Raw genomic sequence first — 25663 nt, 5'->3', positions numbered from 1 at the left:
AATCAGGAATCCAATAAACGGCGGTCATACACGAAAATCCAGTACTAGAACAACGCTCAGAAATGCAGGAAAATACCGAACATGACTTCGCGAGCTGTGTTAGTAAATGTGGGGTATATATACCCATACCAAGATGGCCACCAAACAGGAAGTGGCTGCATTAGAACTCAGGAGACAGTGACCTCTCGTGGTGAGGAGGAGCAGCCACTGCCGGTGTAACATAACCCCCCTCCTGACGGGCGGCTCCCGACGCCGGTAACCTTATTATCCTGGGGCGTCCTCTGGGCCTAGGGGCTGGTCGATCTGGAAAGTCCCTGTGAAAGTCTTCTATGAGTGCGGGGTCTAGGATATCACTGGCTGGAACCCAAGATTGTTCCTCTGGTCCATAACCCTCCCAGTCTACCAGGTAGAACAATCTACCCGCACGGCGTCTTGAATCCAATAACTGGTTTACACTGTATGCGGGGGAACCGTCTACGTCAAGCGGAGGGGGGGGTTCTGTTACCACCGGCTGTCTGTGGGAGGAGGAAGAATATACTGGTTTTAGTAGGGATACATGAAATGTTGGGGCGATGCGGTAAGAGGTAGGTAATTCCAATCTATATGACACTGGGGTAATTCTTCTCATTATTTTAAAAGGCCCCACAAATTTAGGGTTTAGTTTTTTACAAGGTAATTTGAATTTTAGATCTCTCGTGGACAGCCATACCTTCTGTCCTGGTCTGAATGATGGCACATCCCGTCTATGACGGTCTGCCTGTACCTTTTGTCTACGAATCGCCCTTTGGAGCCTTACGTGTGCCTCCTCCCAAGTCTGTTCACTCCTCCTCATCCATTCGTCCACTGCTGGGACCGTTGAAGGGTCTCCTGACCAGGGAAAGAGTGGAGGTTGATAACCTAAAACACATTGGAATGGAGTTATACCCGTTGATGAACTTCGCAGTGAATTCTGTGCATACTCCACCCAAGGTAAAAATCTAGCCCAATCCTGCTGTGACCGTGAACAGTAAGATCTCAGAAACCTACCTATTTCTGCATTTAACCGTTCTGTTTGTCCATTACTTTGTGGATGGTATCCAGAAGTAAGGCTGACATTGATATTTAGCATCTTACAAAATTCTTTCCATACCTGGGACGTGAATTGAGGTCCCCGATCAGAAACAATGTCTTCTGGAATCCCATAAAATCTGAAAACATTGCTGAACAGAGCTTCTGCTGTTTCTAGGGCAGAAGGTAATTTTCTCATAGGGATCAGTCTACAAGCTTTAGAGAACCGATCAACCATGACTAAAATTACTGTGTTGTCTTGGGAATTGGGTAGATCGGTTATGAAATCCACACCCAGATGAGACCAGGGACGATTAGGAATGGGGAGTGGTTCCAACAGTCCAGCCGGTAGCTGTCTGGATGTTTTAGACTGAGCACACACAGGACATGCCTTAACAAACTCTTGGACGTCCTTCTCCATCTCTTTCCACCAGAACCTGTTCCTTACTAATTCTAGGGTTCTGCTGATCCCTGGATGACCTGAACTTGGTGTACTATGAATTTGTTCTATTAACTCTTGACGTAATATACCTGGCACAAACTCACGATCTGGTGGACAAGTCGTTGGAGAAGGATCATTTTCCTGTCCTTGGTGTATTTTATCCATTAATTCCCACATTATGGGTCTAATAAAACACTCTGGTTTAATTATGGGAAATGGTGGAACCTCCTCTCGTTCAACCTCCCACAGTCGAGACAAAGCATCTGCCTTCCCGTTCTTTGAACCTGGGCGATAAGAAACAGTAAAATCAAATCGAGTAAAGAAAAGAGCCCATCTAGCTTGTCTGGTGTTAAGTCTCTTAGCTGTCTTTAGATACTCAAGATTCTTGTGATCTGTTAAAACCAGGAAAGGGTGTTTTGCCCCCTCTAACCAGTGACGCCACTCTTCAAAAGCGAGTTTCATAGCAAGAAGCTCTCTATTTCCCACATCATAATTCTGTTCGGCCTTACTCAACTTCCTCGAGAAGAAGGCACATGGATAAAGTTTCGAAGGTGAACCAGTTCGCTGAGACAATATGGCTCCAACTCCAGAGTCTGAAGCATCCACTTCTACTACGAACGGATGTTCTGGGTTGGGATGCTTGAGAATGGGAGCTACTACAAACCGATTCTTTATAGAATGGAAAGCTTGTTCGGCTTTCTCGGTCCATTCTAATTTTTTCTTCTTCCCCTTTAACAAGGAAGTTAGTGGGGCTGCTTCCATGCTAAAACTCCGAATAAATCGCCTATAAAAATTGGCGAACCCCAGAAATCTTTGTAGCTCCTTTATGGTATTCGGTCTGGGCCATTGTACTACAGCCTTCACCTTTCCTTTATCCATGTGTACTCCTTCTCTATCAACAATATAACCTAAAAAGGAGACAGAAGATAAATGAAATTCACATTTTTCCCCCTTCACAAATAACTTGTTTTCTAAAAGGCGAGCTAAAACCTTCTTAACATGATCTCTGTGTTCATCCATAGTTCTGGAGTAAACTAAAATGTCATCAATGTACACGATGACCCATCGGTCAATCATGTCTCATAGTACATCATTAATGAATGCTTGGAACACAGAGGGCGCTATAGCCATCCCATACGGCATTACTGTGTACTCATAGTGCCCCCTGGTGGTTATGAATGCAGTTTTCCATTCATCACCCTTTCTGATTCGGATGAGATTGTAGGCACTCCTCAAGTCCAGCTTGGTGAAAACTGTTGCTCCCCGAAGTTGTTCCAATGCTGCTGGGACTAAAGGCAGAGGATACTTGTATTTTACAGAAATGTCATTTAATCCTCTGTAGTCAATGCATGGACGCAGTCCACCATCCTTCTTTTCTACAAAAAAGAAGCTGGCTGCAGCCGGAGAGGTGGAAGGGCGAATGTATCCCAATTTAAGAGCTTCCTCCACATAATTTTCTAGTGCCTCAGTCTCTGTTCGGGAAAGAGGATAAATCCTATTCCGAGGGGGTGTGCTGCCTGGCAATAGTTCTATAGCACAGTCCTCAGGTCTATGGGGAGGTAGCTCACTTGCACCTTTCTTAGAAAAAACCTCTCCCAGGTGCTTATAGCAATCTGGAACCCTTTCCAGTCCCACCATATTAGGGCTTTCCACTAAAGTAGCTCTAATGGGTAATGTTATACAAGATTTCAAACACTGTTCTCCCCATTTCTCTATTTCATTCTTTCGCCATGTGATATGGGGTTGATGCCGCACGAGCCAGGGGAATCCCAAAATAATGTCATGATTGGGAGCAGTAATAACAAAGAAGGAAATACTTTCCTTGTGAAGCGATCCAATCTTCATAGTAAGTTCAATCGTGTGCTCTGTGATGGAGTTCCTTCCTAAGGTTCTCCCATCCACAGCCTTCAATACCATCGGAGAGGCGGTCCTAGTCAGAGGGATCTGTAGTTTCTCAACGAGAGCTCGGTCTATGAAGTTCCCGGCGGCTCCCGAGTCGATGAGCGCTGAAACAAAGGTAGACTCTGAACCCCAAAGTAATTGAACCTTTATGTTCATACACTTGACGTTAATATCTGGTTGAAGCAGGAACCCTACCTCCAATACTTTAGCTGCACCTGGACGACTAGGACAGGAGGTGCGTATATGACCTGTTCTTCCACAGTATAAACACCGTCGTTCTCGGAACCTTCTCTGTCTTTCCTCTTCAGAGATGTGAGCTCTTCCCAACTCCATGGGTTCCGATTCCAGGTCCAAGCTCTCTGTTGACTTGACGGATTCAGTAATCCTCCTGGCCTGCCGACTGTCGCATAGCAGATTATCCAAAGTAATGGTGTGACGAATATAATTATCTAGGTTCATGGAGGCACCTCTAATAGCCATTTCTGCCTGCAGTTCCGGTTTAAGACCCTTTTTAAACATGGTTAGCAATGCCGGTTCGTTCCAACCACTCCCTGCAGCGATAGTTCGAAACTCCAAAGCATACTCCGATGCCATTCTTCTTCCCTGTTTGACATCACAGAGCCGGGCCCCGATATCACGTCCCGCTTGCGGATGATCAAACACTTCCTTAAATACGGAATAAAACAGAGCTTCCGATTGTAATATATCGCTACCCTGTGTCCATAATGCCGTAGCCCACTCCTTAGCCTTCCCGGTAAGTAGTGATATGACAAAGTGAATTTTGTCTGTTTCACCACGAAATTGTTCCGGATGGTGTTCAATGTAAATGCTACACTGCATTAAAAAACACTTGCACAACTCCATTGACCCATCATACCTTTCAGGAAGGGCAATATGAACAGGAGAACTCCCCGCCGGGGTAGGTAAGGTACTCACTGAACCTTGTGCGATTGTAGGCTGTTCAGGTTCATTGCGATCGGGTAGTGGAGGAGCTGTTCTCAGCAGTATCTCCTGCAAGAGTCTTGAAATCTCCTCCATTCTTTGTTCTTGACGAGTCAGGCGTTCATCCAAACCTGCTGATTCCATAGTCAAGGCGAAGTCTTCTGTCACGAATCACTCATAGACAGTAGTAGAATCAGGTGCAGGTTTAATATTAGCAAACACACAGTCGAAATCCAATAAACAGTCCAGGGTCATACACGGGTAATCCAAATAATCAGTAAACAAATCCAAAGGGCTCAAGAAATTACTCACAATCAGGAATCCAATAAACGGCGGTCATACACGAAAATCCAGTACTAGAACAACGCTCAGAAATGCAGGAAAATACCGAACATGACTTCGCGAGCTGTGTTAGTAAATGTGGGGTATATATACCCATACCAAGATGGCCACCAAACAGGAAGTGGCTGCATTAGAACTCAGGAGACAGTGACCTCTCGTGGTGAGGAGGAGCAGCCACTGCCGGTGTAACAGTTTTCTTTTTTTACTAATATACACTAGAACTGTTCTACTTCAATTATCAAATGTACATGATGGTATGAATATGATCATTAATCAGTAAATGTAATGTGGTGTAATGTACCAACCTCAGATCTGAATCTGTTTTTATTCTTTATTCAAGTTTAATCTACTTTATTAAACACAGAACAACTTTTACTTTCAAGTGGAAGAATTTTACCTTGGTCTTTATGGTGTTTGCAAAAATTCTTCATATTATGAATGCTAAGTTTTCAAAAATGAATAGCCTCTTACTTTAACACTTCTAGGTCTACACTCCAAAATTCTAGTCTTTAGATGATTTCCACTTAGCAAATATGAACCGTCCTCCACCAGAATGTACATGAGAAGGTGTGAATGGAGGGCTGTGGACTGAACAGTGTTGCATTGTTCTGTCATCATGAGTCTTTGTTGTTTGTGTTTATCTATAGACCAAATTAGTGGTAGCTAAACTCCTTTGTAAAAAGAAATACTCATATTTACGTTTAATTATCCCACCATCTTCTAGTGCAGGTGTGGCTAACTCATTTGTCAAATTTATACAATATATTTATAATGTATATCTACATTTCTATTGTCCTCCTTTACCACAGACACAGCCTCATGACACAAGAGACGCACCGGTTTCTCTTCCTAAAGCACAAACTTGTATTTACTTTTATTACATTTCCTCATTCTGCTTCATTTTCTCTTCTTGTACATGTTGGGATTATGTTTAAATATTTTTTAACATCATCTGCTGGTGGGATGGGGTCACTTTTGCGGGTCACAAAATCAGCATGCATTTTGGGAGATGCAGTTTATGTAGGATTTTACAGTGTATTTTAAGACAGACTAGACAGACAACTCCCTCCAGAACACAGTCGGTTTTATTTGCTTTCTAGCTATATGATACACTGTGTGCATCAGAATGGAGTAAAACTACATAATACAAACAATAAAAACAATAAAGAACTTCATACAGTAAAAGCACATAGCTGTAGTTACAGTGTTACATCTGGTACAATATGAGATGTAACCAAACGTAAAATAGTGCTAACGAGTTAGCATTGTGTGTAAAAATGCTAATTGCTATAGTAAATTTAATTACAGAATTATGGTAATTTTGTAACTTAAACGCTGTGATATACTCGCTAAACATTTACAAACGACTGAGAATATAAACGTCACTACTGTCACTACGATGCTTCTGTATTATATTGCAAGATAATTATTTGTATTTATTATTATTATTTACATTACTGACTACGCTACCCCGCGATCTTTTCGAAAAGTGACATGGCTTTTAGCGAAGGTCAAAGTTAGTTGCCGTGACTACAACGTCAGCAGTCGCTGCTTAAAGGTGCAGGAGTCCCATTACATTATAAGTGCGTCTCTGTAACGACTCCATTAGTACTTTGTTGCACCACCTCTGGCTTTTATAATGGTTTGAACTCTCTGAGGCATGGAGTTAACTAATGACAAACAGTATTCTTCATCAATCTGCCTCCAACCGTCTCTTATTGCTGTTGCCAGATTAGCTTTGCAGGTTGGAGCCTTGTCATTGACCATTTTCTTCAATTACCACCAGAGATGTTCAATTGGATTGAGATCTGGACTATTTGCAGGCCATGCCATTGACATTATATGTTTTCTTGAAGGAAAGTTTTCACGTCTGTCAACGACTGTGGAGATTTACATGTTCTCTTGAGGCAGTTATCTTCATACATTTCATTGGACAGACACAAGTACCAGCATCATCACCTTGCCCAATGCAGATTCACGATTCATCACTGAAGATCACTTTCATCCAGTCACCCACAGTCCACGATTGCTTTTCTTTAGCCCACTTTAACCTTGTTCTTCTATGTTTAGGTGTTAATGATGGCTTTTGTTTGGCTTTTCTGTATGTAAAGCCCATTTCTTTTAGGTGATTTCTTACAGTTCGGTCACAGACATTGACTCCACTTTCTGCCCACTTGTTTCTCATTTGTTTTGTTGTGCATTTTCTGTTTTTAAGACATGTTGCTTTAAGTTTTCTATCTTGACACTTTGATGTCTTCCTTGGTTTACCAGTATGCTTCCCTTTTACAACCTTCTTATTTTGTTTGTACTTGTTACATATTTTAGACACAGCTGACTGGGAACAACCAACATCTTTCACAACATTCCATGATGATTTATCTTCTTGAAGGAGTTTTATAATCCTCTGCTCTGTTTCAACTGACATATCTTGTGTTGGAGCCATGACTCATGTCAATCTGCTTTGTGCAACAGCTCTCCAAGGTTAAACTGAAGAATAATTAGCAAATTTAATCTGCTGCAGATGTTTTGTTTTTAAACTGCAAATTACAGAGTGATTCCATATTTTTTTTCCTCTACCACAGCAATTATATTTGTTTCCTAATGCCAAAGGTTGGAATTTTAAAAAATGATAGTTTTGTGGCATGTTTGTGATTTTTGTTTCTCTACAAAATTAAACAATTAAAATAACATCTTCCAAGAGTGGTGATTTCATCATTGTTGCCAGCGGTTGTAGTATTTAAAGTGTTACTATTAAGCATACCGTAAACATGGTTTAAATGCGCAAAAAAATTTGCTCAAAATCTAATGTGCATGTACACCCTTTTTTTATTGTACAAGTCACATGGTCTACACTAAAGATTTTAATGCACATCTAAACCCTGTTTTATGGTACTGATCACATGGTCTATGCTGAAAGTTTTATGCACATCTAAACTCCTGTTTTTTGGTACACTTAAAATTTATAATAAAGGCCTTTTATATTCTCACATGTCTAGAATGTATTTAGAAATGATACATCTGAATGACTTGATGTTAACTGAGTGTAAACTACAGGTGATTTACTATCATTATAAAGTGGAATTGTTAAGTGGAAACAAGAGAATTCCTTTCAATCACAGTAGCAATTAATGTAATCAAGATTATTCCATTTAATAACAATCTAAATTAAAACAGGAATGAGCTTAGATTATGTTTTAGTTGACTGTAAATGTAAAGTAAAATCATAATGTCCAGTTATTACCAAACCTTTTATTTTAAAGCCTGAAATTCTATCCTAAATAGTTCCACCAGACTCTTTTACTGTAATGTTTAGTATACGCACATCTTCACAAACAATGTGGGAGCTGATTTGACTGAGCATTTTGAAGTGGAGGCTTGACTGCAGTAGTAAATCAAACAGTTCACAGACACACAAGTGCACAGTAAATATTTCTACACCATAAATACAGATAAATCTATAGGTGGGTGTTTCCTCTTATAGTTTTCTTATTGTTCCTCATATACAGTAGAAACTAATTCACACAAATATACATACAGCATTTTACATGACTTAGATTCTTATCATAAAAGCTTTATCTAAGTTCATGTCATTTCACTTTACAGAATAGCCTTTCAATTCCTTGTTTGCGTTTAGGATTAAATGTAAATAACTTAAAAATAGGTGTAGTTTGACTTCACCCATCATGCTTTGTGGCTCCATCTACTTCATTTGCACACGTTCCATAGATAATGAGCTAGTACTTCACACAAGAAGGTGTGAATGGTTGGCTGATGATTGACCAATGCAGAGTTTTGAACTGGTCTTGGGTCTTTGTCCTCAGCTCTATTTAAGGACTAAACTCTAGACTTGTAGCTGAGTCACTTGGTAAGAAGGATCTTCTGCACGTTCTTCATTAGAAACGACCTGCTGGAGACACCAGCTTTGTTAAAGTGACTGCCAGGATTCTAACAGGAAGGTAAAGGGTTTTCTTGTTTGTTTCTTTTACATTTATGTTGCATTCTTTATATTTTATGATGTTATTTAATATTATCAGGTTAATATATTCAGACTGTTTAAAATAGCTTTATGCTCATAATTGTGGTGATTTATGAAGCCTTTTTTACTCCCAGCACACCACAGATTTACAGTTGTGAGCTAATTATTAGTCCTGTCATGAACTGGATTAGATTTGCTTGGTGCAGGACTGGTGTTGAGAAAGTCAGATCTCTTATATCTTTATTTATATCAAGTTATTTATAGTTATTTATTAATATCTGCAGTATTTATAAGTATTTTATCCTGATGTTCTTTGAATTTAGATTCTCACTTAGACGTGAAGTGAATTTAATGTTTTTATTACTAGGTGATGAGTTTAATATTATTGTGGTATTAATGTAGTAAAAGTAATTCTAATTAATCGACTTGTTTCTTTGTTTCTTTTGCTTTCCAAGGAAACCATATCACTGCTCAGAGTGTGGCAAGAGTTTTATTAAGCAGAGTCATCTCAAACAACACCAGCGTATTCACACAGGAGAGAAGCCATATCACTGCTCAGAGTGTGGCAAGAGTTTTATTAAGCAGAGTCATCTCAAACAACACCAGCGTATTCACACAGGAGAGAAGCCATATCACTGCTCAGAGTGTGGAAAGAATTTTTCTGTGCAGAGTAATCTCAAACAACACCAGCGTGTTCACACAGGACAGAAACCATATTACTGCTCAGAGTGTGGGAAGAGTTTTGCTCAACAGGTTAACCTCCAACAACACCAGCGTATTCACACAGGAGAGAAACCGTATCACTGCTTAGAGTGTGGAAAGAGTTTTGCTTACAGTTATGCTCTTAAAGTACACCAGCGTATTCACACAGGAGAGAAACCATATTACTGCTCAGAGTGTGGAAAGAGTTTTATTCAAAGTAGTGACCTTAAAGTACACCACACTGGAGAAAAGCAGAGTCATCTCAAACAACACCAGCGTATTCACACAGGAGAGAAGCCATATCACTGCTCAGAGTGTGGCAAGAGTTTTATTAAGCAGAGTCATCTCAAACAACACCAGCGTATTCACACTGGAGAGAAGCCGTATCACTGCTCAGAGTGTGGAAAGAGTTTTGCTCAACAGGTTAACCTCCAAAAACACCAGCATATTCACACAGGAGCAAAACCGTATCACTGCACTGAGTGTGGAAAGAGTTTTACTCAAAGTAATACCCTTAAAGTACACCAGCGTATTCACACAGGAGAGAAACCGTATCACTGCTCAGAATGTGGAAAGATTTTTGCTCATGAAAAGAATCTCAAACAGCATCAGTGTATTCACATAGAAAAACTACATCACTGTTAAGAGTGTAGGAAGTATTTTATTGCACATTATGTTCTCCAACAACAACAGCGCATTCACACAGGAGAGAGGTCGTATCACGTGTCTGAAAAGAACCTTAGTGAAAGGAATATCCTTTAAGTACACCACACCAGCGCATTCACATAAGAGGATGACCCATATTGCTGCTTATAGTGCAGATGAAGCAGCATTTTTAATAGACACCAGTACGGTCACACAGAAGTTACGTTTTTGTGACTGAAGTCATCTTGAAAAACACCGGCGCATTCAGAGGAGAAAATAAAATGATACTCCACTACTGCATGTACAGAAAAAGCTCTGTGTACTTTTTTTTTCTACCAATATCCACTAGAACTGTTCTACTTCAATTATCAAATGTACATGATAGTATGAATATTATCATTAATCATCAAATGTAATGTGGTGTAATGTACCAACCTCAGATCTGAATCTGTTTTTATTCATTATTCAAGTTTAATCTACTTTAATAAACACAGAACAACTTTTACTTTCAAGTGGATTTTACCCTGGTCTTTATGGTGTTTGCATAAATTCTTCATAGTATAATTGTTAAGTTTTCATAAATGAATAGCCTCTTACTTTAACACTTCTAGGTCTACACTCCAAAATTCTAGTCTTTAGACGATTTCCACTTAGCAAATAATGAACCGTCCTCAACCAGAATGTACATGAGAAGGTGTGAATGGAGGGCTGTGGACTGAACAGTGTTGCATTGTTCTATCATCATGAGTCTTTGTTCTTTGTTTTTATCTATAGACCAAATTAGTGGTAGCTAAACTCCTTTGTTAAAAGAAATACTCATATTTACATTTAATTATCCCACCATCTTCTAGTGCATAAAACCCAGTTCATATGAATCCTAATACAGACTGCACTGACATGTTTTAAAATTACATTTAAAAATAAATAAATACTATTGTGGTAGTTCAGGTGTTTTCTTATCATGGAGGTGACCAGTTGACCAAGACCAATTGAGGGGTCGGGAAACAAGTGTTTCTTTATTGATGAATAAATATTGAATCCAATGTCAGCAAATGTGTCCACTGTTGTTAAATGGGACTAGACTCACGGTCAATGTACTGTATTTGTATGTAGGCTTGAGCTGGAGTGACAATAGAAGACAGATGTAAATGACTGGGTGGGTAATCATTAACAGTTCTTTATGTAATCTGAAATTCTATTAATAAATCATAAGATAATAAAAAGACTAAATCGTTAATAATGAAGATCGGAGAGGAGAAGAAAACAGGAGAGGAAAGAACAGAAAAGAGTAGAAGTGAAATTCAGACCTTTAAGTATTTAAAATGTTATTATTAAATGTTCTTTTGAGATCTAAAACGATTATAAAAAATAAATACAATTACTAATAGTTTAATGGTAAAATATTACTAGCTGTAATACCAATGTAAACAAAATACATCACAATAAAGTATCAATGGAATGTAAAATGAAATAATAATAATAATAATAAGGCTGGATAATTTGGCCGAACCTGGCAACTCGTGATTTTCTCGCCAAATTGGGCTTGTTTGAAAATTAAGTCATGGTTAAAATTTTGGCTACTTTCAAAATTTGTCACGGCTGTCTAGAAGCTTTCATTAAAAACTGTACAACATGTTTTTAATGAGGATTTGCGCTCATATATCTATGGTCTGCTAGTTTTAGCATGTGAAGGGCGGGTTTAGACAGACTTTGAGCTGGATATTTGTGATGGACTTGGCAACCCTGGGTAGAGTTGAATTGTTTGACGTTGGTTCCAGTTGCTGCTGGAGGTAAACAGACCGAGTACAAGTGCAGTCTGTGTTCCTGTAGTTATGAACCATACACACCACCCTGAAAACACCTGATCTCAGAAACTAAGCAGGGTCGGGCCTGGTTAGTACTTGGATGGGAGACCGCCTGGCAATACCAGGTGCTGGAAGCTTTTATCCACACACACCCACCTTCACTCCAAACCTCCTGTTACACACTGACCCAGCGGCTTTTTCTTCATCAAAGCTACACAATGAGACAAAGATCAGCTCATACTTTCATTCTTACTACAGTAAAACACATTCAACTGACTTTTAATGTGAAGATCAAAATGTTGTACAGACATCGTCGTTATCTAGTGGTGCTAGAAATAAATTACAGCTTGTTGCTTGGGTACAGATCTGTAACGTTACTATTATTATTTTATTTTTATAATTATTAATTGTTGATGTTGTGTTTTCAGTGTAAAAGCATAAACAGCACCGCCTATAAAGATGAATCCTCTTGTGCTTATAGACTAGTTGGTTTGTAGTGTTATTTTTAAGCTTCTACTGGTGTGAATTTGTGAGTTGGAAAACAAAACATGACATTAGAGAAACTAGTCTAGGACTGACTGTAGTCCTCTCTAAAGCTACACTGTAAAAAATTATCTGAGCAATAAGTCAAGATAACTTCTTTCTTTCATTTACTTTAACTTATGAAAATCATTTTTGTAATTTCAACTAGATTTTATGAGTTTTCAGTGTTTCAACTTAAGTTTTTAAAATGAGTTTAATGAAATGAAAATCTGAAGGAGTCAAATGAACTTAACTATGTGAGTTCTGCTCTCTAACAGTGTGTAACCGTATTAATGTGTCATAGGAGGAGCTCTTTGTTTTGATCAATTAATTTAGCAATATGATGGTCTTTTTCTGTAATATACTAATATTACAGATATTCCAGACGTAGTAATAATTTAAACTAGAGAATTCTAAACGAAACACCTAACGGGCATCTGCAGACACCAGCTAATAACAGGAACTACACCAAGAGGCGGAGGAATACATTTTGAGCGCGAAATGTTGAACGTCACTAGCTACAACCAGGCGGAGGAAAAACGACCGTTACACGGACAGTCTCACTGAGGTGAGTGGGTGCATTAATCATCGATTTTGAAAACTATCTTTAGTATTTGGTTCATCAGGTGTCTTGTATAAAATACATGCCATAAATTGCTCTCATGTTAGTATATTCTTTACAGGATGCCGCTTCTATCAGTTTTGAGTAGTTTTCGTAGAAGATGTTAGTTAGCTTGGAAATAAGTTGGCAAACCGAGGCAGCTAGTTAAACCAAACCGTTAGCTTACACTAAACTCTAGCTTGCCTTCCCGCCCTTTTTATTCAAGACAGTTGCCGTTTAACAAATGCACACATATATACCGACGTGAGTTTAAAGCAAATAATAATGATAACTGTACATACTACAGATGTAATCGATCATTTATGACTTGTTTGGAGTTTAAATTCTACATCTAGGTCTTAATATATGTCAGCGAGACTAGACTACATGGTTTAATACACAGTATCAGTTTATCTTAATTATAAAAATAGATGAACTTCACCTTAACACCTGCTGTTTAAAATGGCGGGCTGCAGTTTTCAGCTTTACGGTAAAGTTTATTGATTAGTTGGAGGATATAAATTAAGACCTGGACGTGTTTTGAGAGGCTTTTTGGGGCACATATTTACAGAGATAATAATAATAATCTTAAAAAGATTTCTTTAGGGGTTCTTTAGTAAATACATTGATTCTATATAGAGCCATATGAACATTCAAACAACCATTTGCATGATTAAATAGTTGTTTTTTTTGCATGGGGAAATAGTTCTTCAGATTGATGAGAATGTGTATGGTTCTATATAGCACCAAAAAGGGTTCTTCTATTTTTATAAGCTTGAGATTGTTTGGTACTTTTTGGTGCTATATAGAACCATATCATGCAAAGAGCCATTTAGGCAAATGGTTCTTTAAGTGTTCATGGTTCTATATACAACTAATCTCTTAAAGAGTTGGTGACCATTGACTCCTAGTGTTTAACAATCTTAGCCTAGTAGCTCAAGTTCTAAACTAAAGAAGGACAATTTGGACTCCAAACATGTCTTGACTGATCCGAGGTAAGTGGAAAAATATGTCAATTAGATTTTTTTTTGCTGAACTATTCCTACTAAGGTTTGATATTGTGTACAGTTTACTCTTTTCATTATGTTTGCAGTTCATATGACTTAACCAAGGTATCCTATATGTGTTCTGATAATGATTTTTTTGTTTTACAGGTTTTGTTTGAATTCAAGGAAGTTTGGCTGCAACTGTGAATGAAGTGGAGTTGTAAGTTTTGCAGTTTTGCATCATATAATGAAAAGACTATAGTAAACCATTACAAAGACAATCATGGGCGTGGAAGACGGGGTTTCAGTTGTATTTACCCAAACTGTCTAACAGTTCTCCAGTCCCATGTGGAATTTGTGGAATTTGTGCAACATGTGAAGAAACACAAAAAAGGAACCAATCTAGTCGCTAAACTTCGCTGTGAACTTTGTAATTTTTCTACTCCAAGGAACATCAAGCAATATTTGATTCATTTAAAGAGACACTTGAGAAATAGAGAAACTGTGAATTGCCCCTTTGTGGAGTGCTCTTTTAAATCTAATGTAATTTCCACATTTACTGCACATAAAAGTCTGTGAATGGAAATTTTATATTTTATTAGTTATTTGCATCAAACTTATATGTTTCTGCTTTCTTAGTTCAATTAGCAGAGGTAGAAGAGACTTTTGGAAGGTTACTTAGGGGCAGAGATATGTTGACCTTGGCATGGGCTTCTTGCTTCCGTGGGAATGCATGGGTGTCGGGATGGTGTGTGCGGGGGTGCATGCGCAGTTTTGATACGGGTGCATTCTTGTGGAGGTACGCCATGTTTCTAACAAACTAACTATTCTTGTAGGATGATAAGCAAGTTTGATGTGGAAAGTTGACCTTGAGTTGGGTCGCTGAGAAGAGTTAGCCTGAAGGGGCAGTAAAGTGGGGTATAAATACTGTGATAGGGCAGACAGGAGGGGCCCTCTCTCTCTGTAAAGCTGTGTGAGCGGTTTGCATTGAGGTTGGCCCTCAGCTGAGTAATAAATTGATTATTTGCTTTTATCATTATCCCGGTTGTCTGTGTCAATCTTTAAGGGTTATTTTGAATTCCCACAACAACATGGCACCAACCAGATGGGACCCCGTTCCTTGGACGGCTGAGAAGTTCTGGGGGATACAGACGTCAGTATCCTGAAGGACTTTACTTCATCTGAAACGCCCAATTGGCATTCTGCGTTGCAGGACCAGACTTCGTCTGCCGCCTTGGTCCCGGGGTTACTATCATTTTATAGAAAGTAAGTAAATTAAACATTTAATATAAATTGTACGGGTGTGAATCACACAGGTAACAAAATTTAGACTTGGATTTTGTTGATGGTCGGGGGTGGCCAGCAAGGGTCGATGGGATATCGACTCGGTTTAGCAGTATTTCTTGGATAGAAAATCTGCCACAGGTTGACGAACCTAGTCTCCCGGGAGAAAAAGCAAGTCATCAGGGTACTGAACACAGAAGTTGAATATGGGATATATTTAACGAAATACGGGGCGTATTTATGTGTTTGGGAGGTAGCACACAAATTAAATACGGGGTATTTAATTTTAAAGATACCAAGGTATCTAGGTGTGTGAGAGTGATTCACAACGGACAATTTAAATTGGGTGGATTGACACAAAAGGCATAATGGGGAGTGGCAAAAGCAAACAGAAATTTTTACTAGATGTGTATGATGAACCAAATGTGTGGTTTATGGATGTTAATTATGGTGAAACAGCAGTGGCTAAATTTGCATTTTGGATAAAATAATGTGGTTTTTCTTCCAAAGGTAGTTTTAGTGAAAGACAATTAAAAATGTTGAAAAGTTGAAAGAAAAAAAAAAAAAGAGAGAGGAAAGAGAGATGTATTAATGTGAAGGTTTTGGTATGTAGATTATTGAGTCTAAGAAACATGCATATATATTACAAGTAGCATGTAATACTAACAAAGCAGATGTCTAGTGTGTAAAATCTGTTTCAGATCCAGACCTGGACGGGTGTCCCGGTCCGTGTCCTCCAGCACAGAGACGAGCACAAGTTCAACAGGAAGCTAAGGCAAGAAGCCATGAGGGTGCCATTCCACCTCCTGAACAGCACCGCCCAAGATCTCCACGTCATAATCTACTAGACCTGCCTTCCAAACCTGAAGCAGGAAGCTCAGCTGTGCTAAGTACAACCTATGACCCGCCCAGTGAGGATAGAGAGGACCTGTTCTAATTCAACATGTTTTCCTCCCTTCACACTCGCTCGACTGGTGAATATCGTTTGAAGGAGAATAAAGATGGACAATAAAGACATGCTACATTTCCCATGATTGAAGTAGCAGGACCTGATGGACATGTAATGGTGGTTCACACTCCAAGGACGGAGAATGACATCAATGAGGTGTCCCAACGACTGACACATCCTCGTGAAGTTGGAGGAGAAAAGTTCTTAGTGGAACTGAGACCTACCACAAATGAACTAAAACGTCTAATGGGTCGGAAGCTGGGCGTGGACATTTCACATGTCAGAATGGACTGGATAACAGACAATGTCACACAGTGAAATGTGACCTGGAGTCATAAGGACAACAACAAATGCTTCATTTGCAAAAAGAAGGACACTGGGCCAACAAATGACTAAAAGAGTTGAGAACTATGGAGAAGACTGAATGATGGAGGAGGACCGGACTGAGGACAAACCAAAAGGGTCTGGTGAGTCAGAATTTTCTATGCTTTGCAAAGAAGAATTGCTTAAGCTAACACCTATAGCTGTTAAATGTAAATGATAAGATCCAAGTAGCTATAAAACATATAGAACAAAAGTATTTTCCTGAAGGAACATATGTTAAGTATTCTGAACCTTAAAATGTCTATGATTTCAATGTTTGTGAATGGAACTGAGATAGAGTTTTTGGTAGACTCAGGAGAAGGGAGTTCAGCCATTAGAACTGATGAGTTTGAGGTCATTCCAAAGAAAAGTGGAAGATTCATGCATTTAGTTGGGGCAACAGGAGTCACGGTTATTGAATATTATTCAGTGCTGTCAAAATGCCATTTGCAAGGCCTTGAGCCTTTAAAATTTTTCCTTTCTACTGTCAGATCATTGTCCAGTAAATTTACTGGGGTGAGATCTGATGTGAACAATTAGGTATTACCCTGATCAGTGAAACTGACGGGCTAAAAATCCAAATTACCCAACATAACTCCTTTCAGGGTGGAATGATGAACATTAAACCCTTACTTTTTTGTGGCAACTCTGCAACCACAGCATGAATGGAGTGAATCTGAAGCTCAAAGAACACGCTTACTTGCTTACTAACCAAGTGAAAAATTAAGATTTGCATTGCACTGCACAGATCCAAGAGGGGGAGTCAGATGACCAGTATGAAAAGGAGTGTTTTAGAAACTGAGATAAGACTGAGGTTGTTTTGGAGTGGAAGTAGGAGCGAAGTTGAAGTTGACTTGTTGAGAATTGATGAAAGGGAAGGCTAACCACACCTGATTGACATAAAAGGCTGTGTCCCAAACGTGCCACTGTATAAAGGTTGTAATGATCACTGGAGTGATTTGGGTCCTTGAGGGTTGGAACTGTTGTCATGTGATGGTTGAACAGACATTGTGGTATTTTGGTGATGGAGAATAGGCGAAATGTCTGATTTCTGTATTATGTTGATCTATGTCTCTCATGAGGAGAGGACAGTTGAGTTGTGTACAAATGTGTACAAAGGACATGATTGGTTGTGTCCAAAAAGGTCAACAGTGAATGATTGTTTGTTGAATGTTCCAACGAAGGAGAAATGTGAAAATGACACTGTGAAACTATTATGTCACCTAGCAGCCAAGATAAAGACAGCCTTTCAAAATTACAATTAGTAAAACATGAAGTTAAATTCCTAGGTTAACTGATTCCTGTCGAAGGTAAAAGATTAGAAAATGGCAGAATAGAAGCCATTCAGAAAAATCCCATGTCAATCACAAAAAAGCAACTAATGTTTTTCTTAGGTATGTGATTTTATTGCAGAACTATCATCTCTAAGTATGAAGTCCTCGAGGCTCCCTTAAGTGAAATTGCTGATGGGAAGGGCCTACAGGCCCACAGTGCACTTAGTTGGAACATCGAAGCGGCTTTTTTTTAAAAGCTAAATTAGACCTTATAGTAGCAGGTCTCCAATGTGTTTGAGAGCTGTGCCAGCTGAATAAAAAGTGGTAAATGAAGAAGAACCTTTATTGTCATTATACTAGTGTAGAACAAAATTTTGTTTGATACTCTCCAAAATATAAAAGGAAGAAGAAGATAAAGTATTTACAGAAACATATGGATATTTACACAGGATAACTAGTACAATTTGAAGTATGGATTTTAGATAAATAAATAAATTATGATGAATGAAGTCACTGATGAAGTCAATGATTTAATAAACTTAGTAAGTTACTGAAATTTGACCTTGTTGGTTATAAATGTTGTTTCTCAACTGAAGAGTATATGATATGATAAGATGACAGCTAGATGGCTGAGGTATAACAGTGTATTAATTGAAATGACTAACATCTAGTGGTGGGCGGATCGATACCAAATTTTGCAGTATCGCACACCACTACTAATATCACAATGAAAATATGTAATGTATTTAATCCTGATACTTTTCTTCCTACAGGAAATGAAGGTGAACCAACTGATTGTTTTAATGTTGTTAATGAAGTTTGCTTTCCTAGACCAGATTACAGGAAACTCCAAAATCCAGATATGGAGCTGTTTGTTGATGAATCTTCATACAGAAGCACAGAAACAGGAAGAAGCTGTGTGGGGTATGATGTAATGACAAAAAATGAAACCATTAAAGCACAATCACTAACATCTCATCTATCAGCTCAAGCTGATGAATTAGTAGCATTGTAAATTGGCTAAAGGGAAAAACTGTTTACATTTTTACTGTCAGTAGATATGAATTTGAAGAAGTATATGTGGCCTTTTGACCTATTTAGGTAAATCTATCACACATCACAACCTGTTTTCTGCACTTCTGAATGGAATCCTATTTCCAAAAGCTATTGATGTATGTAAATGTGAAGCTCACACCTCACGTTCTGATCCCATTTCACAGGGCAACAACAGAGCAGACATGGCCGAGAAAGAAAAGGCAGCAGTGAAATGTACAGTAGATAAATATTTTTTGTTGGGGAAAAATGATTTCTGTTTCAGCTGACCTGACAGCCATCCAGTCCTTCGCCAAGCCAAAAGGAAAGGCCGAGTGGAAGCGAGCTGGGTGTAACAAAAAGGACGAGGTTTGGTATGGTCCAACTGGTAAGCCGTGTCTTCCCAAAAAAAAAATTGTTTCTAGATTATGATAATTTGACACATGGTCGAGACCATGTGCCAAAAAGGAGGGATGCATGGTAGTATCTCAAGACATTGGTACACTAAGGGCTTAACTAGCTTAACTATTTACTCCCAAAAATTTTGTGAACGCTGCATGATTTGCAAAATAAATAAAGTTAGTAGGGGAATTAAAACTCCTTAAAGTGCCAAACCATCGGCTGATTGACCATTTCAGCATCTCCAGATTGATTTCATTGATATGTTCTCCAAATTGATTGAAGCATTCCCAACTGAGGGTGGGACATTAAAAACAGGATGCAAGTGCGGTAGCAAAAGCACTGACATAATCCAAAAGTGGGGGATCTGTGAAAGAATTGGCAATGACAATGGTACTCCATTTGTCAACAAAGCATTACAGCAGGTCGTGAGTATGTGATTTATTGATTTAAAACAACAGTGTGCCCATCACCCAGCCTGTGGGGCTGTGGAGCAAGAAAATGGCACACTCAAAAACAAATTGGCCAAATGCCATGTAGATACTGGTCTGACATGGGTTAAGGCCCAGCCAGTGATATTAATGTATATGAGAACCAGAATAAGGGAAAAACAAACCTAAGCCCTTTCGAGATCCTATTTGGCAGGCCTCCAAATACAGGAAGTGGGTCCAGAGAAACTCCAAGGCCACTCACGGATGAGTGAGAGTGAAATGTTAAGTTATTGCGAAACCTGTCCTGTGTTTTGTGTGAAGTTCACAAGCAGGTGAAAGACTTCCTTCCAGGACCAACGAGTACCTATCTACATGATCTGAAATCCAGGTTACTGAGTGATGGTGAAAGACTTCAGGAGAAAAAGGTGGAAAGCCAAGAGGTGGCTAGATCCGTTCCAAGTGCTCCTAACGGCACAAACCGTCGTCAAGGTTGCTGAAAGAGCCACGTGGATCCACGCTAGCCATGGCAGAAGAGTGCCAGAACCAACTGAGAACCAGAGAGAGGAGGAATCAACTGAAACCAGCCCTGACACACAACACAGAGCAAGATTAAAGGGGCAATGTCAGCTTGACCTTTTGCTGATAATCACACAAAAACAACAGAGTTTTTGCATAAAAGTCACCTAAACGTGTTGACCCAGGAGAGGGGTACCTGATAAAAGAAGAGGACGTCATTGAGCCGACTGACATTGGACGGTGTGAAATAGCTCATTGATCAAACTGAAGAAAAAAAACCTTGAACACTGTGTAATAAAGTACATCTTGAACCAAAATCCAGAACATTTAATGAGACAGATTTTCACCTCAGTAACTAGTGAAAGTCAACTGTGAGCTTGTGTGTGATTTTTATTTGATTAAACAGGATCACTGAAGTGACATTTGGAACATATGGAAGATCCAGAGACTGAGAGTGAAACCTGGGGATAACACCTGTGTTGCAGAAAATTGTTGTAGACTAGATAATCTATAGAGGAAGGGTGTTTCTAAGCCTTGGTGAGGTGGGACGAGTGCTGATTGGGCGTGCCCGCACTCCGAGCACCAACATATGTCAAAAATGGCAAAGACTCACCTAACCTAGAAATTTCAAAGTCTGATGAAAATGAAAGCCTATTATTGACACATGGTGTATTGTATGTTAGCATGTCTAAGATTGGATGTGGCTTAGATAGGTTGAATTGGGGAAAAGATAGCTAAATTCTTAGACAGGTGTTCGAGAATTAGGTATCAGTATTACTGTTTATGAAAAGAACTAAAGTGTTAAATAATTAATGTAAATAGTTTTTATTTACCTATTGAGTTTCTTTTGACTGAGAGTTTTTGTTTTGATCATCTTATCAATCAAGTTGATAGAAGTTTTTGATGATTTAATGTTGTTTGAGTAGTTTTTTTTAAATATATATATATATATATATTTTATACTTTTTATATTTACTTATTTTTATATTTAATACTCGTATAATCATATTTAAATGTTTTCTATTCTTTTTTTTCTTTCCTTTATGAAAAATTTTGAAGCATTTAATCAAGGTAGAATGGTTGTCTGATAGGCTTAATCATATAATTCATTTTATATGTAATTATTTATTATGTAAGTCATCCTGTGCTGAACCTGTGGTGTTGAGTACACTATCGCATCAGGTAGGTTGGTTGGTAAGATGGGTAGGGTGTGGAATTTTCCCTAAATTGGAAATTGGTTGATAATTAGCTCGTGAGGATTCTCTGATGAGCCTGAGGGTTTTTTCGTCCACCCATGGGGGATGACAGGATAAACAAGTAGATAGCATGGAACATTTATATTAAGACTTTATTAATCACTTATGGGTTTGTGACATAGTCACAAAAGAGGGGAATCTATTCTTAGTGATATTCTCAGAAATATTCCTAGCAAAAACAGTATATTCATTTCATACTATTTTTTTTTTTAGGTGTGATTATGATAACAATACCTTAAACCTCTGACAAGGGTATATTTAGTATATAAAATTTTGTTAGTGTTGTTCAGGAAGGACAAGAGGAAGGATTGTGAATGGAAATTTTATATTTTATTAGTTATTTGCATCAAACTTATACGTTTCTGCTTTCTTAGTTCAATTAGCAGAGGTAGAAGAGACTTTTGGAAGGTTACTTGGGGGCAGAGATATGTTGACCTTGGCATGGGCTTCTTGCTTCCGTGGGAATGCATGGGTGTCGGGATGGTGTGTGCGGGGGTGCATGCACAGTTTTGATACGGGTGCATTCTTGTGGAGGTACGCCATGTTTCTAACAAACTAACTATTCTTGTAGGATGATAAGCAAGTTTGATGTGGAAAGTTGACCTTGAGTTGGGTCGCTGAGAAGAGTTAGCCTGAAGGGGCAGTAAAGTGGGGTATAAATACTGTGATAGGGCAGACAGGAGGGGCCTCTCTCTCTCTGTAAAGCTGTGTGAGCGGTTTGCATTGAGGTTGGCCCTCAGCTGAGTAATAAATTGATTATTTGCTTTTATCATTATCCCGGTTGTCTGTGTCAATCTTTAAGGGTTATTTTGAATTCCCACAACAAGTCGTTATCATCAGTGTCCTACATTTGAAGATTTCAAATCTGACCTTGTTGTTAAATGTTACAGTCAGACCCCTGCAAGTTATGAACAGGATAACTTGGATGATTTAACATCACCAGATTTTTTAGTGCCTGAATCTGAGTCAGTACATAAGTCTGTTCAGCGCCGATTTGCCACTCTTTTCCTTCGGATGCAAGCAGTTCTTCATGTGTCCCAGTCAGCAGTTCAAGAAATTGTGGATGAATTATTCGATATTGGTGAATGTACCGGACAGATAACTAGGCAGTCATTAGAAAATGTTTTGAAGGGGCATAATTGCACATCTGAGGAATTTTTAACGTCTTCATCAATTGAAGCATTACAGAGTGTGAATCCATTTAATCTGCTTTCAAGAGAAGGACCACTAGGCACTGAGCATAAAAGGCAGTCATTTTATAGACAGAACTTTACGGTCATAGAACCAGTTGAATATGTTTTAAGTACACAAGAAAGAACTCATACTGTTGTTTATGTTTCTATTTTAAACTTACTTTCTGAAGTTTTGAAAAGAGATGAGGTACTGCAAGCTTTGAGGGTAAATAATCAAATTGAACAGTCTGGCCACTACAGGTCATTTCAAGATGGACGCTATTTTAAAGAAAATCTACTTCTCTCAGGTCAAGATACCAGTGTAGCTATAACATTGTACATTGACGACTTTGAAATTTGTAATCCTTTAGGCACATCAAGAAAAAAACACAAAGTCTGTGGTGTATACTGGGTTCTATCCAATTTGTCAGCAAGATATAAGTCGTCATTGTCATCAATCTACCTAGCTTTGCTATGTAAGACTGAGCATATCAAGATTTATGGGTATGATAGGGTTTTGGAGCCATTGATCAAAGACATTCAACGTCTAGAAACAGTTGGTGTGTTTGTAGAAAAACTTGATTGTAATATAAAAGGGACAGTGCTGTATGTGGCAGCAGACAACTTGGCTGCACACTCTTTAGGTGGATTCCAACAATCCTTTAATGTGGGGAAGTTTTGCAGATTTTGTTTGGCTAGTCGTGAAGACATACAGACTTGTGATGTTAGAAGTGGAAGCTTTGTTTTAAGGTCACAGGAGTCTATTGATAAAGCTGTAAATGTGTTGAAGCAGGAAGAACTTGAGTGTGTTGATGGTGTGAAACAAGACTGTCCTCTAAACAGATTGACACGTTTTCACACATGCACGGGCTTTCCACCTGATTTCCTACATGATGTACTGGAAGGAATTGTACCTGTTGAACTGAGTCTGTGCCTTGCAAATTTGATTTCCAAGAAGTACTTCACATTGGAAGAGCTTAATAGTGAAATACAAGGATTTCCTTTTAAATCTTCAGATAAAACAAACCGTCCTCAAAAAGTTTCACCAACCTTTAGAAAGAACAAGACTGTAGGAGGCAATGGACATGAAAATTGGAGTCTTGTGCGGTTCCTTCCACTCTTGATTGGTCACCGTGTTCCAGAAGGTGATCAAACATGGGAATTAGTTCTTGAGCTAAAAGACTTGGTGGAGTTAATGTCAACCTCATTTTTCACCTCAGACTCCCTCTGCTATTTGCAATCCAAAATATCAGACCACAGACAGTTGCTCCTGACAGTTTTCCCTGATTACAAGTTGCGTCCCAAACATCACTTCATTGAGCATTATCCTCATCTCATAACAAAGTTCGGACCCCTGACTGAGTTTTGGACAATCAGGTTTGAAGCGAAACATTCTTTCTTTAAAAAGGTAGTACGTGATGCAGGCAATTTTAAAAACATTTTGCTTACTCTGGCCTCGAGGCATCAGCTTATGCTGGCGTATTACCTTGAAATGCCAAGTATTTTCAAGCCAGAGGTTGAGACTGCAAAGGTGTCTGATGTGTACCTGGACATCTTGGACAATGGTGTCAGACAAGCTATCTTGAATAGGTTCAGTAATGTTCACACTCTTGGGCTGACTCCTAATGTCATCTTAAATGGAACGAAATATTCAAAGGGAATGATTCTTTCTGTTGGGAGCACAAGTGGACTTCCAGACTTTGGTAGAATTTTGGAAATATGTATTGTGCTGGATAGTCAAATTTGCTTCATTATCGAACCTTTTACGGCATACTTTGTGGAGCATCTGCGGAGTTACCATCTTGTGAAGAAAAGCCCTTCTGAATGTGTTTTGGTAAAACCAGAGGATCTTAATGACTACATTCCACTGGTGTCATACTTCGTTCAGGGACGCATGTTTGTCACTCCCAGGACATTCCTGCTGAATTAAAGCTACTGTAAGTGATTTTTGTATGTTCTACTATGTATACTTTGACAACATCAAAGAAATGGGTGTCCTGAGACATGATAAAGAAATGTTTAGAGGACAGATATGTGTAAATGCAACTGATACTCTCTTAAAAAAAAATGTTTCTTTAGTAAAGTTGTTCTTTATAGAACACTCAAAGAACCATATGCATGCTTAAATGGTTCTTTTTATATAGCACCAAAAATGGCTCTGCTATTGTTAGGATGTCAAGCTTGTATACAATAGAATAACTTTTTTTGGTGCTATATAGAACCATTGTCTTTACTAAAGAGTCCTTGAAGAACCATCTTTGAAAGTGTATATGTACTAAATATTTTTTCTGTTATTACAACTATTTTGTTCCCCAGGTAAAAGTGGTTAACAATGTTGCTTCGAGTCATCATATCAGAAAGCGAAATCAGGCGCCTCACACTTGAAAATGTCCCCACAAGTGTTGAGAAGCTGTGTCAAGTGCTGAGAACAAATCTTGGACTGAAAGGGGGATTTGTTTTACAATTCGAAGATCCAGAATTCAATAATCAGTTGTGCAACGTGACGGACATCAGAGACCTTCCGGTGGAGAGGGCAACGTTAAAAGTGTTGTTCACAGCTGATGCCATTCTCTCAGAGTCAACCTTGGACACATGCAGCTTAACATCTCCCAGTAGTGGGGATTCAGTGGAATGGCCTGACCCCTTCCTGATTCCACAGTTCTCACATGATGTGGAACTTCAGCTGAAAGAAGCAAATTGTAGGTATGCTAAAGATGGATCTGTGATGGTCATTCCAAAAGCTATAAAAACAGATATCCTTGACACACTGGCAGACATTATGTCAAAGATTAGTGCTTATCCTGAAAGACATCACTATGAGAGTGTAGCCAAAGCACTCATTAAAAAACATCCCTGTCTTAAGGAGCCAGGGTCTGGAAAGGGATGGTACTCATGGTTTCACAGCCTTAAATTTAAGCTTGGAAATTATCGGCAAAAGTTAAGTGCAGCAGGATGCCCTGAGGTGGTAATCAACAAAAGAAAAAGTGGCGATGTAAAGGGGAAACGTGTGAAGAAATCAAAAAAGGGTGAAGTGAACTACTTGCCAGATCCACCTGAAGGACAGAGTGCAGAAAG

The 25663-nt window shown here is 38.8% G+C and overlaps 2 protein-coding genes across 2 annotated transcripts in view; both read right to left on the bottom strand.

Moving 5' to 3' along the window:
* The window catches only part of LOC134326575 (zinc finger protein 665-like), a gene marked incomplete at both ends in the record, with an annotated part of 64045 nt that overhangs the window by 5339 nt on the left and 33043 nt on the right, over window positions 1-25663 (bottom strand). The window lies entirely within an intron of this gene.
* LOC134326576 (chromo domain-containing protein cec-1-like) lies at window positions 92-840 on the bottom strand. The gene is made up of 2 exons (XM_063008744.1): window positions 710-840; window positions 92-515 (listed from the first exon to the last, which is right to left on the bottom strand). Exons 1-2 carry the CDS (start codon window positions 736-738, stop codon window positions 161-163), a joined length of 384 nt encoding a protein of 127 aa, XP_062864814.1. The 5' UTR covers window positions 739-840; the 3' UTR covers window positions 92-160.

Source organism: Trichomycterus rosablanca, chromosome 14 (genome assembly GCF_030014385.1).
Source record: "Trichomycterus rosablanca isolate fTriRos1 chromosome 14, fTriRos1.hap1, whole genome shotgun sequence".
Taxonomy (NCBI): domain Eukaryota; kingdom Metazoa; phylum Chordata; class Actinopteri; order Siluriformes; family Trichomycteridae; genus Trichomycterus; species Trichomycterus rosablanca.
This window is presented reverse-complemented; position numbering and strand designations above follow the sequence as displayed.

Bases quoted from the DNA above. Each gene is read 5' to 3' on its own strand.
- LOC134326576 (XM_063008744.1), bottom strand. From the start codon at position 738: ATGTGCCATCATTCAGACCAGGACAGAAG. The intron at 516-709 runs GTATGGCTGTCC...CTCCTCCCACAG, and splicing joins CATTCAGACCAGGACAGAAG to ACAGCCGGTGGTAACAGAAC.